This window comes from Rhinolophus sinicus, linkage group LG06, assembly GCF_036562045.2.
Source record: "Rhinolophus sinicus isolate RSC01 linkage group LG06, ASM3656204v1, whole genome shotgun sequence".
Lineage (NCBI taxonomy): Eukaryota > Metazoa > Chordata > Mammalia > Chiroptera > Rhinolophidae > Rhinolophus > Rhinolophus sinicus.
In genome coordinates this window covers 98,274,311-98,289,384 of record NC_133756.1, presented here as the reverse complement: position 1 = coordinate 98,289,384, position 15,074 = coordinate 98,274,311, and the positions used below count along the sequence as shown (strand labels likewise).

The 15,074-nt window shown below is 34.0% G+C and overlaps 1 protein-coding gene and 1 long non-coding RNA gene across 4 annotated transcripts in view; one reads left to right on the top strand and one right to left on the bottom strand.

The window, feature by feature from the left end:
* Window positions 1–15,074, top strand: part of CNTN5 (contactin 5) — a 1,268,958-nt gene that overhangs the window by 990,273 nt on the left and 263,611 nt on the right. For both annotated transcript variants that reach the window (XM_019741696.2, XM_074335568.1), the window contains 3 exons: window positions 6,113–6,249; window positions 8,307–8,436; window positions 10,557–10,707. In XM_019741696.2, the coding sequence (XP_019597255.2) occupies window positions 6,113–6,249; window positions 8,307–8,436; window positions 10,557–10,707 (418 nt within the window). The remainder of the gene's footprint in view (window positions 1–6,112; window positions 6,250–8,306; window positions 8,437–10,556; window positions 10,708–15,074) is intronic.
* Window positions 3,646–5,709, bottom strand: LOC141572429 (uncharacterized). Of its 2 annotated transcripts, none has more exons than XR_012497790.1 (3): window positions 5,192–5,709; window positions 4,243–4,392; window positions 3,646–4,171 (listed from the first exon to the last, which is right to left on the bottom strand). It is a non-coding gene; the product is annotated as an uncharacterized LOC141572429 (long non-coding RNA). The 2 variants fall into 2 exon arrangements; XR_012497789.1 differs by having other exon boundaries at window positions 3,646–4,159; window positions 5,192–5,704.

The window sequence follows — 15,074 nt, the reverse complement described above, 5'->3', positions numbered from 1 at the left end:
CCAAGATGCTTAAAGGAAAATTAAAATTGCTTTGTACTAAATATCCAACAAGGTTTTTATTTTCGGTACAGTGTAGTGTTTTAGTTGGTTGAGGGGGGTGTTATTGTTGTTGTTTCTTTCTTTGTTTTTGGTAAAATCTCTGGGCAATATCCTCACAAATTTTTTTAATGGTTTGCAGTGTCTGCAATTTGATTACATATAAGCTCCTTCAAGACAAAGATTATTTTTTGTTTTGTTATTATTCCTATTTTCCAGCACTAAGCATTATGCTCAGCACAGTGTGGATACTTTTTATTACAAATCTATGCTTATTATAAAGATTAATGCTTAGATATGTACACCATTCTTCAAGGTACACTGTAAAGAATAGATGAAAGTCAGACTAAAGAACTAATGAAGGAAACAAATAGTTGCCAAGAGCTTATGTTTTAGACACTATTGCACAACTAACTACTTTATGTAACATTAACCCAAAATAACCCTTAGCAATTAGTATTCCTGCTTCACAGATTGGGAAACTAAGGCCTAGAAAGGTTAAGGAGCTTATTACTGAAGGTCCAATTAATAATAAGCAGTGGAACCAAATTCCAACTTAGAACTAGCAATGGCACCAGAAATCAACCCCCAACTAGGATGCTACCTCTCTGTGAAATATTGAGGAACTGCACTAAGGCCTGGGATGAGAAAGGTATGGAGAGCAGTTAATTTCCATTTACTCATCTATTATTAATGTTAGAGAAAAGTTTTTGATACATTAAATCCTTGTCATTAGTTTTCATTCTCTATTTTTATTTTCTTCCAAATTGTGTTTTTCTATAGTAGGCACGATTTTTACAGATGTTTTACCTGTTAAAATACATTAAATATTTACCATAGAAAATAATGTAAAATTGTAGATTTCTGATTAATAATTTAATACATAAAGAAAATATTTTCAACCCTGTGTCTTGGGAGAAAATTTCTCACCTTGAGTTCTGTTCTTATGAAAATGATATCATATATATTCACAGTTGATAGAAAATAAAGTTCAAGTTATTGCATGGGTAATGGATTGGGGGGGGAATGTGACCAATATTTTTTATACTCAATCATCATCGTAGCCCATTGAAATAGGAATTACCATCGACAGCTTACAGATGAGACTCATTAAAGTTAAACAACTCATTCCTGATTACATATTAGAGCAAGGGCATGGTAGCACTGGGATTTGAACCTTCATTTACCCCCAACTTTGTAATCTTTCCAATATACCTCGTTACCTCTCACTGGGCCACAGCTGAAAATCTGAATATTGAATATTGTCTATGGAGATGAAATATGTTCATTCTTCAGCACTTAAGAGTACAGGAGCAATGAAGGAGGCCAATAACAATTAGCATTTATCAACAGATTTTCAGAATTTCTAATGACAAGAGAAAAGAAACAAGATTTCCTTTATGCACATCTGCTTGCTGTTTTAAAAACTGTAACCTGGAGACTGATCTGAAGCTTCAATGTATTACATAAGTAGTTGCGAATAGACGGTCCATCTGGTGAGAGTATTAACAGCTTCTGGGTTTAAGGTGCCATATGTTTCTTAAATTTTTCATACCCTAAAATAGGTGGCCTGACAAAAGCTAGACCAAAGAAATTACTAGCTTAAAAAAAATATCTGGGGTCAGTGTAACAGGCCATTTTTATTTGTGGAATTGTTGGTAGACTGAATTTGAATATTTTAATTGCAATTCTGTCTCCTCCATTAAATTTTGAGCTGACAGCAAACGGACATTGTAACATATTTATCTTTGCATTCTCAGTGCTAAGCATTGTGCCGATAGTGATATCCCATAAATGCTTGAGAAAGAGAGAAAAGCAGGAATTATTTATTTTTAAATTCATTGATCATTTGTTGATTCCTATGACAAATTCATTTTGGAATCAGGACTATAAAGTAGGCCAATTTTGTAGAGTAATCCAAAATATGTTCAAAGAAACATTATTTTGATTTCTAGTATTTTTTTCTTTTCCATATGACACAGTTTTTAATTTAATAGATTTTTCTTTCCTAATTTTTCATTTTAGTAACTTTTTAAGATTTTTTTTCATTTTCTTTTTAACTCCTATGAGCTTCATATACCAGCTCTAGCTGTAGTACATACCAGATACAACTAGCCAATATCCTATAATCAACAATTATATGTGAGTCAGCGCTGTGTCCAAAGTAAATATACCGTGTTTCCCCAAAAATAAGAACTAGCCCAATAATCAGGTCTAATGCGTCTTTTGGAGTAAAACATTAATATAAGAACCAGTCTTCTATAAGATCTGTTCTTATAGTAAAATCATATATACCATATATATCAACTCTATACTTGATGATCTCCTTGTCTAGCTAGGGTGTCAAACAATAACTGGAAAATTCCTAACAGTTTAAGTCAGCAACAGAAGAGGGATAAGAAGTTATTATGAGATTATTTTCCAAGTGAATAAGAACTATAGGTGTCCAGAGAAGGTGCAGTTGACTCCCCTTTAAGGTTAAGATTCATAAACCTTATATAACTTAGATTAAATTTTGAATTATGAGTGGAATTAAAAGAGACAGAGAAGTGGAGCGTTCCATGTGGACTGAACAATCTGAAGAAGATGCAAGGTGTGTTTGGGAGACAGCAAACCCGTTTACTTGAGTTCCAGGAGTCATGGATAGTTATGAAGTAGTGTAGCAGAGTAGGAAGGTTTACAAAAAGTCCAAATGAGAAAGCAGAGTTTAATGTTGCTTTTGTTTCTCACCATTTCTATCAGTATTTTTAGCATATATGACTACAAAGAAACTGATTTTGGAAGCCAGGCATGAAAGTCAGGATCAATGTTTGACGCTCACCATGGTAGATTGCTGAATGATAGCTTCTAGGTTTCAAGTTGAATCACAGAGTGTATTCAAGGGCCTAGAAATCTTGACTATGCCAAGGTAAGTCTCCTTAAAAACCAGGCTATACTGGCTTGAAGACCAATGAGCTACTAAAAACAAAATTCCCATTTAGAGGCAAGTAGAAGGTAAATGACACTAGGTATGCAGCAAATGCTTCCAATTCATTTTTTTAATATTTCAAAATGAGCTGGGAGAAACGTATGTTCCCTGGAGTCAGAAATATCTGACTTTGAAAGTGGTTTATGTGCCTTACTGAGTACCTTGGGTAAATTTCCTTAACCTCTCTGAGCCAAATTTTCCTGATTCATAAAATGAGATATGTTTTCAGGATCAATGTTACAGGGATTAATTGATAATCAAGTTTAATGTCTAGGACTAGCATTTAATAAATGAGAGTTCTTTCTCTCTTGTTCTTTCTCCTCCCTTCTAAATTGGTTTTGAACATCTGTTGTCCTTTTAGACACACTATTCTGATTTCCACGTACAGTTTCCTTCAGCATATCTTATTTCGTTTCTTATGCTATCCTTTCCTGGGCATTGACTTTACACCTCCTCTACCACAGCATAAACTTAAATGTAGGACATATGTGTCCTATATCTTACTAGCCTCTAAGACTGAGCAAGGACTAAATAAAATAAGGTGAATGAATCAGTGACTAAAGTCCTCACTAGCACAAAGTAAAATATTTTATTAGGTTGATGGCAAAAAAAAGTTGCTAGAAATAATCAATTCAGTTCAATATTTTTTCATATTTATTTCTTCAATTGTTTCAAACAGAATATTTATGAACAAAGAGTCACTTGTTTTCAGTATTTTTACTTTAAAAATCAGCCAATGAAGGAAAGATACTTTAACCTGTGTCTTATAGATTTCGCACAATTACATCTCTTCTTTTTTTTAAGTTATAAAGTTTATTTTTAACAACTTTCCAATATATTACCTAAAATTTGATTACATCAAATAAAAAGCATCTGTACCCACCCACTATCAGAGAACTACATGCTATGCACAGGCAATGATGCACAGATCATGCAATAGTTTCATACCAGAATTCAAGATATTAAGTAGCAAGGATGTACAGTGGAATTGAAGGCTGAGCTGAAGTTCAAAAGTCAACAAGGTAAACACAGGAGAAAGTCCAAGAGGTACCTAGATAACACCAGTTCTTGAAAGACCCAAATCATTTCCAAAAAGATACTGTTCCTGCATTTCTGTTGAGGCAGAAGTCAGTCTTGGGATGCAACTGTACAAATCTGCAGATGAGACTGAGAGTTAAGTAGATTAATTCAACATTTCTAAAAAGAAAAAAATTGAAGGATAAACAAAGAAGGCGTACCTCACAAAAGCTGAATTTGTGTAATTAGTCCTTCATTCAGATATCTCATTTAACCATTTTCAATAGCTTTCCCATGATGTAAATTATCTTTATCTTGAATGTTCTTCCACATTTGTTTTGCAAATAGTTTTGTTGCAGGTCATTTACTGGCTACAAGTATTTTAAATATAGGACAAAAATCATAATAAAAACGGTATTAAATCCCAATCTAGAAAAGCAGCCTAAGTAGATATGACATAATTCTAATGTTTTATTCTAATGAATTATTCAGAACAATGATATTTTTTTCTAGATTTTGACCATACATTAGTCCTTAGAGCAGTAAAAACTAGCTTGTCATAAAGCAAGCAACCAGTGCTGGCTTATAATGTTAGAAAGTTCATCTTCAACATAGTAACATGGAAAGGTGGAAGTCAGTTTTCCAAGTATAGCAACGCTATAGTCAGAGAGACAGAGCAAAATAATCGCTTCCTCTATACTGGACACATTCTTGAACTTGCCAAACCTGGAGAAAGTAGGTGAGGAGTGATAAAAAGGAACCAATCACTTTGATTTTTTTTTCTAATTTGTAAAAAGGAACTTCTATGTTAAAGAACCATCTCTGTCCATATCCAGCTTTCATGGTTATGTTATAGCATCCCTAGACTGAGCAGTTCTACAGGTGCACTGATTGTGCTCTAGCTTCCTTCATATAAAAAGGCATTTTGGCATGTTACTCAGAATTATATTATCCCCAATGTTCTAGTGCCTACTAACAACATTTGTCAAGGAAAGACTCCCCTCAGCTGGGTGAAATCCAGCTAACTCTTCTGACACCAGATTCTTCAAATAACTGTGATTAAAACAACTCAAGGAAATTTGTCAGCGGAATACAAAAGTTGGGACTGGGGATTCCATTTTATCTGTCAGCTGGTGAAAGTAGTCAGGTCAAGTCCAAAGCTTTACTTACTCTGTAAGTGCAAAACCCTGGGGCAGTGTCCCTCCACAGCCCCGATTCCCAGGCGGGACCGCTCCACGCGGGACCGCACATCACAGCTGCAACCACTGGGGCCGGCTCGGAAAGCGGATTTGGCGCGTCTTTTCGCCCTAAGCAAGCGTCTTCCAGATCAAAGCCCCAGCGACTGCGCTGGCGTCTTTCACTCCGTCCCGCCGCCACCGACTTGCTGGCCCCGCGCTCCAAGGCTTCCGCGGCGGCCGCCAGAGAAGCGCAAGGCGCCCCAGAAACCGCCGCTCGCCCGGCTCTCGCCTGGGCCCAACAAGCCTGCAGCGGCGCCTCGTTGGCCCTTTCTCGCTGCACAAGCGGTTGGTACCGCCGCCGCCGCCCAGTCTCTCTTTGTTGATAAAAGCGTTTTTCTCTGTTATAATGTTCTATAGTTGAAGAATGCTAGTAAGTATAGAAAAAACTTACACCGAGTGAAATGTGAATTTACAAATTATTTTTTCAAAGCCATTCAGGTTCTATTAGGGTGGAAACAAAAATAGAGTATTCAATAAATAGACATGTTGTATTACTTAACTTGAGCTAACGCTGCCCCAATACTTGGAAAAACTGATGCGTCTTAAATACCTGACATCCTAGTAAACAAATTCTGGTGCCTTGGGGGGGAATCTAGCTACTGTTGTGAAGTGGATGAATCAGTAAGATATACTTCACTTACAAAAGTGCTTTAAATTATCAAAATATCATCACTGCTGTATTTTTCTTACATAGGAAATAGAGTTCTGTGTGTAATGCAAAGCTGGGCTTCCTCCAAACACATATAGTTACGTGAATTGATAAAAAATGAATGCAATTAATATGTCCATATGAATATTAAACTTGGTGAAGTGATAATGAAATCATCCTTTTTTCATGCTTACACTCCTACAGCTTACCCACACTGGGTAGAAAAACTGAATGATACTCAGTTAGACAGTGGAAGTCCTCTCCGGTGGGAATGTAAGGCTACAGGAAAACCCAGACCCACATACCGATGGCTGAAGAACGGAGTACCCCTCTTAACTCAGGTACTGTTGGTAACTTAGCCTGTCCCAGTGTACTTTTCGCAGGATTTCACATAGGACAAACTATCCTCCTTTATTCTTATTGGAAGCCATTTCTTACTTATGCCTTATAATATTTTTGGAGTGAGAAATATAACAAATACATAAACAATTTTTATTTTTATCACCTCATTTTTAAAGTAATAAATTGTTTCTTTAGGTTTTATTCAATCCTATAAATTGGTAGGAAAATATCAATGATCATCATAGACTCATTACCATTTCTAGCGATTTTGAGATAATACCTAGCTGGTTCCTGTCACTTTGTAGATAATGGTGGTTAACCTCAGTAAGTAGTGATTTACCCAAGATCATATGTCTAATAAGGGTCGAGATTGGAATAGAATCTTAGTCTTCTGTGTCCTGGGCAGGTTCTTTCTGTGACATCCTGCTGCCCATAGATTTAAATATCTTTTTAGTAAATCTATTACCTATTTATAAAATAACAATATATACTGGATTTGAAAATAAATCAATTACTACTTAATTTCAGACTATTGGTAATAATTTTAGCTCTTTTCCTTATTGTGGCCTTTGCATAAAGAGGACACGGATAATAGTTCACTATTTATGGTTAAAATGGAGGGAAACTATATAAGGTGGAAATTCTGGACACAGGTCCTACCCAGGGGCCTCTTGTCTTTCATTTGCATCTTTGGGCTTCAGTTTGTTCCTTTGTGAAAAAGAGTTTAGATCAGATATCCACAGTCCCATCCAGCTTCAACATTCCCTTATTATAAAACCAGTTAGGACAAAACAAACACAATTACACACACACACACACACACACACACACACACACACACAAGTAAAAATAACTATTGAGCTGTTGGGGAAAAAAATGAGAGGGAGAGGGTAGGAATCCTGAGGCATTGACACACTGCATCATTCTAATTTCCCTAGGGATACCATATAAACCTTGAAAGGGACTATGCTGGTCATATTTTCTATTCCGAGCATCCAAGTAAAGTAAATTCTGCTGGCAGATAATACATCTGCAAAGCGAATGGGTTTATTTTGAAAATGATGTCAAATTACTTGGCATCTCTGTTGATAGATAATCAAAGCATTGTTCACTAACATTTTAAAAAACGATTTGCTTATCATAAATAGACAAGACACCTGGTTGTTTAACAACATTTTAAGTTTAAAATTTGTTTTCGAAATGTGTGCGTGACCTCATTTTATCTCAATTGGCACATGCTCAGTTTTGTTTCTTCTATAGCAGGGGTGTCCAAACTTTTTTCAACATTTTTCACCAAGGGCCATATGCGGTAAAATACACAAAGAGCCGGGCCACTCACTCGAGGTGAAGTAACTATTGCCTCACCTGGTTTATTTAAGTAAACTAAATATATTTTTGGAATTTGCTGCAGGCCAATTAACAATGGATCATGGGCCACAGTTGGCCTGCGGGCCGCAGTTTGGACACCCCTTGTTCTATAGTGTTTCTTCTGATAATGAAGTTTACATTTTCTGGCTAGTAATTTTATACAGAATTCAATTGCAGTTCAGTTTTTTTATTTGTGTTATTTTGTTGGGAAGTAAGTGAAAAAGGTAAACTCTTGACCAGATCAATATAATAAAGGGATACTTATGACCTGAGCTGTATTTAACCTTGGTTCCATGTATCAGTAGCCTCAATCCTTTCTACCATGTGAATCCTTGCTGCTTCTTAAAAAAAAATAAATTCAAATAATAGCTTCATCTATTGATTGTGTGCTTCACGAGCTCAACCAGTATACCAAACAAAAGCAGCTCCATTTAAAAACAAAACTAAAAGTAAAACACACAAGAGTAACTACAGGAAAATATAGTTAGAATTTCTCTTCTAAGAACTAGTTATAATATAAATGAAACATGTTTAATAAGAAATGAACAGTAAATTTGTGTTGCTAGGTTGTCAAATAATGTTCAATTGCGTTATTGCAGACCTTTTCACCTTGATCTAGGAGACATTAACTGCAAAATCTGTATGGTTTGTTCACTTTATATATCTAAAATTTTTTATTCCATTACAGAGTAGGGTTGAGATGGTTAATGGAGTATTGATGATCCACAATGTGAATCAGTCCGATGCTGGAATGTATCAATGTTTGGCTGAAAATAAATATGGAGCCATTTATGCGAGTGCTGAGCTGAAAATTCTAGGTATGCAATTTCTAAGTAAATAAATAGGAAAAAGTGTTAGTTCTTTTCATGCTCTAATTCTTACTATGCTGAAGGTTTATGATGTGATTGTAAAAACCTATTTTATGGCTTGAAAAAAAATGCTGTGTCTTGCTGATACATATTTTTTAAGTTTTAGGGGCAACCATTGGGTACAGTTTGTCCTATAACTTTTTTTATACGATTTTTCCTAACTTTGGTTTTAACAGGTTTTCATAATATATCTTTTATATGACATTGAAGAAAATCATACAAGAAATATATGTTACCTTTCAAAGAAGAATGTCTTGAGAGTAGAGGATCAGAATGTAGATTTCAAGCAGCCTCTCCCTGCTCCCATAACAATGCTTAATATTTTTCCTAGCAGCAACAACCTATCAGTAAGCACGTGACTCTTGCAAGGCGAGACTCACAGTAAAGCGCCCTCTCATCATGGGGCATCCACCATTACTAGCCTTACATAAAAGGGAAAGCGTTCCTGAGGCCAGGCACAGCTGTCTTATAGGGTTACACTCTTGATAAAGATGTAACCAGAACAGTAGTACTACTTCACTGTTTGCTGGAGGAAAGATTCAATCTAGTGGAACAGGCTACCAAGATTGAGCATATTTGAGCTACTGGAATGCATTTTAATTTTTCTCAATCTGATGGTTTCCTAAACATTGGTTGTGGGATGTTTATCATACAGAGAGATACTTAGGTGATCTTAACTCACTTTCTCCCAAAAGTGGGCAGGAGCCCAAGTGTAGTTTCTATTCTACACTTAAAGTCCCAAAGCACGACATTAACAAGAACACCAAAGATCTCAGGAACCTGGGAACTTAACATTTGTATATCAGCTAAAGGTAATACACCATAAATCAGCTTACTGAATTATGAATGTTTGAACTTAAAATTTCTGTATAACTAATTCATCCAAAGTAGATACAGGAATCCATGTTTCAGTCTCTTAAAACTAATCAATAAAATATTAATGTACTTTCTTGTTAGCTCATACTACAACATTTCTGCATTAAAATATGATTCAACCTTCACCCAGTTAATATTAATAGTTTACCTAGAAACACTCCCAGATGTATGCCTTTTTCATTCACTAGACATGTTTTCTAGACGTATTACCTTTTGTAATTTCTATTCCCAGTAGGCAACCAAAAATGTTACTTGCAATTTCCCCCTAAGTTTCTTCACATTTTTTCAATTTCTTAACCCATCTCAGTTGCATTCATATCTCTTTTATGTTGTGTATATATTGTTAATGTTGTGCCATGCAGTATATTGCTATATGGACATAAAGTGCTTTATGAAATATCCACAGAATTGTCAGATTGGTACAGCAAATGTCTTAGATACAGTAGACTTATAGATATGCCTTTCAGGTTCTCTTTTAGATTGAAAAGTGTCTTTTAAAAAAAAAATTATTTTGGTCTCTGTGTCTTGTATTCTTTCAGCCCAGTACCCTCAAGCACAACTGCTCAATGGAATTACCTGGGGAGATTTAATCAAAAATATCTTGATAAAACATAGAGTAAAAATAATATTAATGAATTATAGATCAGACCTAGATGAATAATTGCAACCAATGAAATAAAACTTTTGATTGAAATTTAAATAATTTCATTTCTTAAAAATGTATTTCTTTAAAAACTCCATTTGATTGTGTATAACATTAAAGTAAAATGTGAATTGGTTAGGACTCATAGATAGGAAATGAATGACAGAATTCTCTTCTCCACAGGTCACCTCCATTTATCCAAAGGAAGCCCAAAATAGACTTCCTTGGCTGGACCCTTCACCTTGTACCCTAGGTGCTCATTAGTCTTTTACAAAGAAAGTTGATAACCATAATTAAAGCATGTCATTTTTTGAAACAGCCTTTGTTTATAGATCCCACATTGTATGAAACAATCACCTATTGATGAAAAGAACAACCAATAAGATATCTATTCTTTAATAAGTTTTGAGTTAGTGTCTTTTACATGTATAGATATTGTATAATTTTATTAGAAATGTATCCCAGAAGAAAAGTTGTGAAGCAGTAATATATCATACATTAGAGGTCATTGCCATTGCTTCTGGTAGAACTAACATTTTCTTTTTAATAGCTTCAGCTCCCACTTTTGCACTGAATCAACTGAAGAAAACAATAATTATTACCAAGAGCCAAGAAGTTGTCATAGAGTGCAAACCCCAAGGCTCTCCAAAGCCAACCATCTCTTGGAAGAAGGGAGACAGAGCAATCAGAGAAAATAAAAGGTTAGAAGTCTATTTCATAATTCAAACTCTTCACATCCAACTTTTTTGAAGTTGCAAATGATGCACACAAAGTACACAAGAAAGAGTCTTGCAGTAATTGTGAAACATATTTTATAAACACATTGAAATATGGTTTTGTCTATATAGTGATTAAATAGAACCCAAAGTCCTTCAGTATAGTCAGACTTGTTTGACTCTGTGGTGTTTCAGTACCAATTACAAATTTTACCAGGTTATAAAGAAACACTTATTAAGCTAGTTATTTTTGGTTTTCATTTTGGGTCAGCAGATTTGGGGATCCACAAGTTATCTATGATAATTTTTAGAAATGGTGTTCTCATTTCAATGTTAATATTAAAAATAATACAAACATATTCTGGATCTTTTGGATAATCACTTTATGATGGAATACTTCCAAGTGAAATTTATGCCTATTTGCCTTCTTTTTTTTTTTTTTGAATCATGTTGATGCAAAATACAATAGGATTACTTCAATTGCCACAGGCAAATGAGAACTGTGCAGAGGGATAAATATAATGTGTAAATATTTGTCTTTGGTAAGTAAAACCAAAGGGTATCATAGAAGTACAAATGAGAAAGAAAGATGTATGCCAATTTCAAAAGTCTCATGCTCTACCAATTATTACCATTACTAGTGTTGCAAATGGTGATTCAGCTTTGACAGAACAATGTCCTCCAATATGTTAAAATAATGTGGCATATGTTGCTTTATAGTTTTGTTTTTCATTTGATCTGTAAGGATAGGAGTTTATGCCTGGTTTTATGTTTGTCTGAATCTAATCATGTAGTTAAATAATTTAAGTCAGCATTAGGGGCCCATTTGAAAAACTCTTGAAGTAATTTTGGGATATTTTGAAATATTTGAAAATTTTTCCTTGATATCTTTGTTTGTCATTCAAGTCTGAGAAATACTGATTTAAATTGCCTGTATCAGATGATATAATTTGTGAAATAATTGGATTCAATTCAGGCCCAAGAATCTATGCTGCCTGGAAGGAGTATCATCTAGTATTGACATAGATTATATTGGGGATCTCATTTTGAAAGAAAATTTATCTTTCTTTAGTTGGGGCAAGGGGTTTGGGAATAGGCAAAAATCACACAGATTTTGGGTAAGATCAGTGTTTTGCATATGGTTAAATTGCACCTGAATGAATTGAATTGTTTTAATTTTTGCTTCTAGAAATACAAAAAATCTGGCACAAACCTCATTAAAACAGAAGAAAAAAAATTGTATTGTAAGAACAAATCATTTCCATTGCTTGGTTATCATTTTTCTGAATATATTGAAAAAAATTTATAATATGAAAATATATACACCATCTCAGCAAAAGCCATTCCATTTGAAATGCATTACTTTGTTTTATGTTTGTGGGTGGCATGTGAGCCTTGTCCTATTTATTTCAGTTCACCATAGAAAGTTCCTTATCAACTATTCATAGACATCACATTGTGAATTTTAGAAATTAGGTGATATCTCTTTTGTCAAAGCAAAAGTAATGAGAGAGGAACAAGATTATGAGTTTTCTGTTATAACAAAGCATGATAAACTTTTTATTTTCCAAAAGCTGAAAAACAAAGTTGTGAATTTTCAAGTTTTCTTGATCCATTTTCTCCTTAGTGCTAACCCTTTGGGTTAGTGAGACAAATACACTGGCCTTAGACTCAGGTCACTCAGTTTTTCCAGATGTCAGTACTTCTGGTTGAAGTGCTTTTCAGAGAGGAATCTAAAATGTGAAATATTTGTGTTTTCATTTATTCAACTTAAAGCAAGACTTAGCCAAATTTACTTAGTGTTTTGCCTACATGTTTAGGCTTGTAAAATGGTTTAACTTAATAGCTCTAGAGGTATGGTGCATTATTACACTTAAAATCAACAGAAATACTTACAAAACACCATCTGTACTAATGTATGATTCGTTATCATATTGGGCAATCCCAGGTTTCATGAAGAATACAATCTAGTTGGATATAAAAAATAGTTGAGTAGTAAAATAAGAGGCTAAGTTTTAAACAAGAATAAAATGCATTTTGTCAAGCAGAGTAAGACAGATATTTGGAACATTGCTCATTCTAAAATATGAGTATGAATGGAAACTTGAAAATTAAAATTTCAAATGTATATATTATACATTCTTTAAAATACAATCTCAGTTACATATGGCAAATTATATTCTTATAGAAATTTTAACTCACTTCTCTCCATTACAAAGCATACCCACCATTTAATAAGAGTTGTAAAAATAATTTAAGTGGAAAGAGAGATGTTAGAAAACTGTTAAGGCTTTGAAAACTTTGCATCATGTGTATTTCACATTGGGGCTACAGATTTAAGTCATGGTTTATTTTATTATAAAATAAGTATATTCACCATTCATGTGATCTACATGAAATATGTTCCTCACTCATCCAACCTGCAACTAGAAAATTAAAAGTTAAATGAATTAGCCTTGTCCTTCATTCACAATTTTACAGTTGTTTTGAGTTCATTCCAAATTAAAGATTGAAACAGTTAATAGTGTTTCCTATATTGACAATAAAGATTAGTACTGAATTGGGGAAAAGGAGTTAAAGTAATAATGCATTATAAGAGAAACATTTGAATGTGAGAAATAAAGCATTTAAAAGCATAAAATTGTTAGGAACAATGGCATAGATAGGTTATGAAATATTACAGTTGCAGAAAAATATCTAATCATCTGAAAACATCAGAAACTCAGAAAATGAATTTGAACCTGGAGTTAACTGCAATTTAACTCTAAACTATAAATGCTATGTTACAACAACTGAAGGTTAATAGTATATCATTTATTTTATCAAAAGAGTACCAAGTAACTCATTGACTTTTGATTCACTCTTTCAGGTTGTATTTATTTTAGGGGTGGGGGGTCTTCAAAAGACAGCTTTTTTTAATTTACCTGTTTTACTAAAGAAATACATGAATCATTATTCTAACATTTAAAATTTGATAAGTAATAACTAGAACATAGTATGACTTTTAGAAAAAAATCTGATTAACAAATAAGTAGCCTGCTTATATATTACAAAATATTTCATTCATTTGGCCCTAAACAATACATCTGAAGTATATGAGAAAATAGATTATATTAGAGCTTGTGAATTGTTCGTAGTTGTTTGCTATTTATATCATAGAACGAGTTGTTTATATTACAGAATTTTCAATATGAACTGCTGCTCCAACAGAAAATCATATTATTAATCATGATGACAACTGCTTAAAGTGTATAGCATTTATAATTTACAAAGCACTTTAACATTGTAGGTAACAGAACAACCCATTGTATAAAATGGGACTTAGTCGTCCTGCTTATCCAACACACTATGAGGTTTCAATAAGTTACTTAATTTATTTCCTTATTCGTAAAATTGGAATCCAAAAGAATAAACGTCACTGGGTCGTGGTGAGAATTGACTGAAATTTTGTATGTAAATTACACTGGCTGGTGAATGCCATTTAATAAGTGTTCAATGAATGTTATTTGTGATGATAATGATGCTACTGCCACCGATGATAATGGTGGTGGTGGTCATGATGATGGTATCATCTGAACATTTAACCATGGCATCAGTTTTTATCAATATTCTGGAAATTTTCTACCACTTCTATTTTCCAGTAATCAAGGGGAAGGGTATGTTAAATTTAAGTTATTGTCTTGGATTAAAGGAGTCTTTTAGGTCCTTGGTTTCCACCTACATGCTGTGTTTGCTAATGAACAATAACTTTGTTATTCTTTAGTCTGTCCCTAAATTGACTTTTTTTGTCCATCAGATCCCCAGACCGCCACTTCTCCTCATCTGTTCTTGGCATGGCCATTCTCACCAATCTTACCTATTCTTAGTTCAGTATTTTTGAGGTAGTTTCTGTACTAGTAGGCTGAATATTTATTTGTTCCATGATCAGCATTATAGGCCATGCACGTATAGATGAATATACCTGGGGAGTTAACCGAAATAGAGAAGAAGCCTTTTAAAGTCTTTTTTACTGTTTTCCTTTTTCTCTGTCTTTTAAGGAATCTCCAGGTTTTGCCCCGTCACTTTTAAAGATCACCAGAACATATCCATTTAGGTTCCTTTATCAATCGTGTCCATTTTCACATTAAAACTAATAAGCTCCAGGAGTACTAAGATGTTAAATGTTCCATGGGGATTTTCTCTAGTATATTTTTATTCAGAATGTTCTGCTCATCAAACTCATATTGGATTTTCACTTCAGCTCATTATTTCTATTAGTTGGCCATTAACTTTTGTTAAAATATAATCACCCAGAAGCACTCCAGCAGTGCACAAATATTAAGCCTTCATTATTTCATGTTCAATTTCCTGTA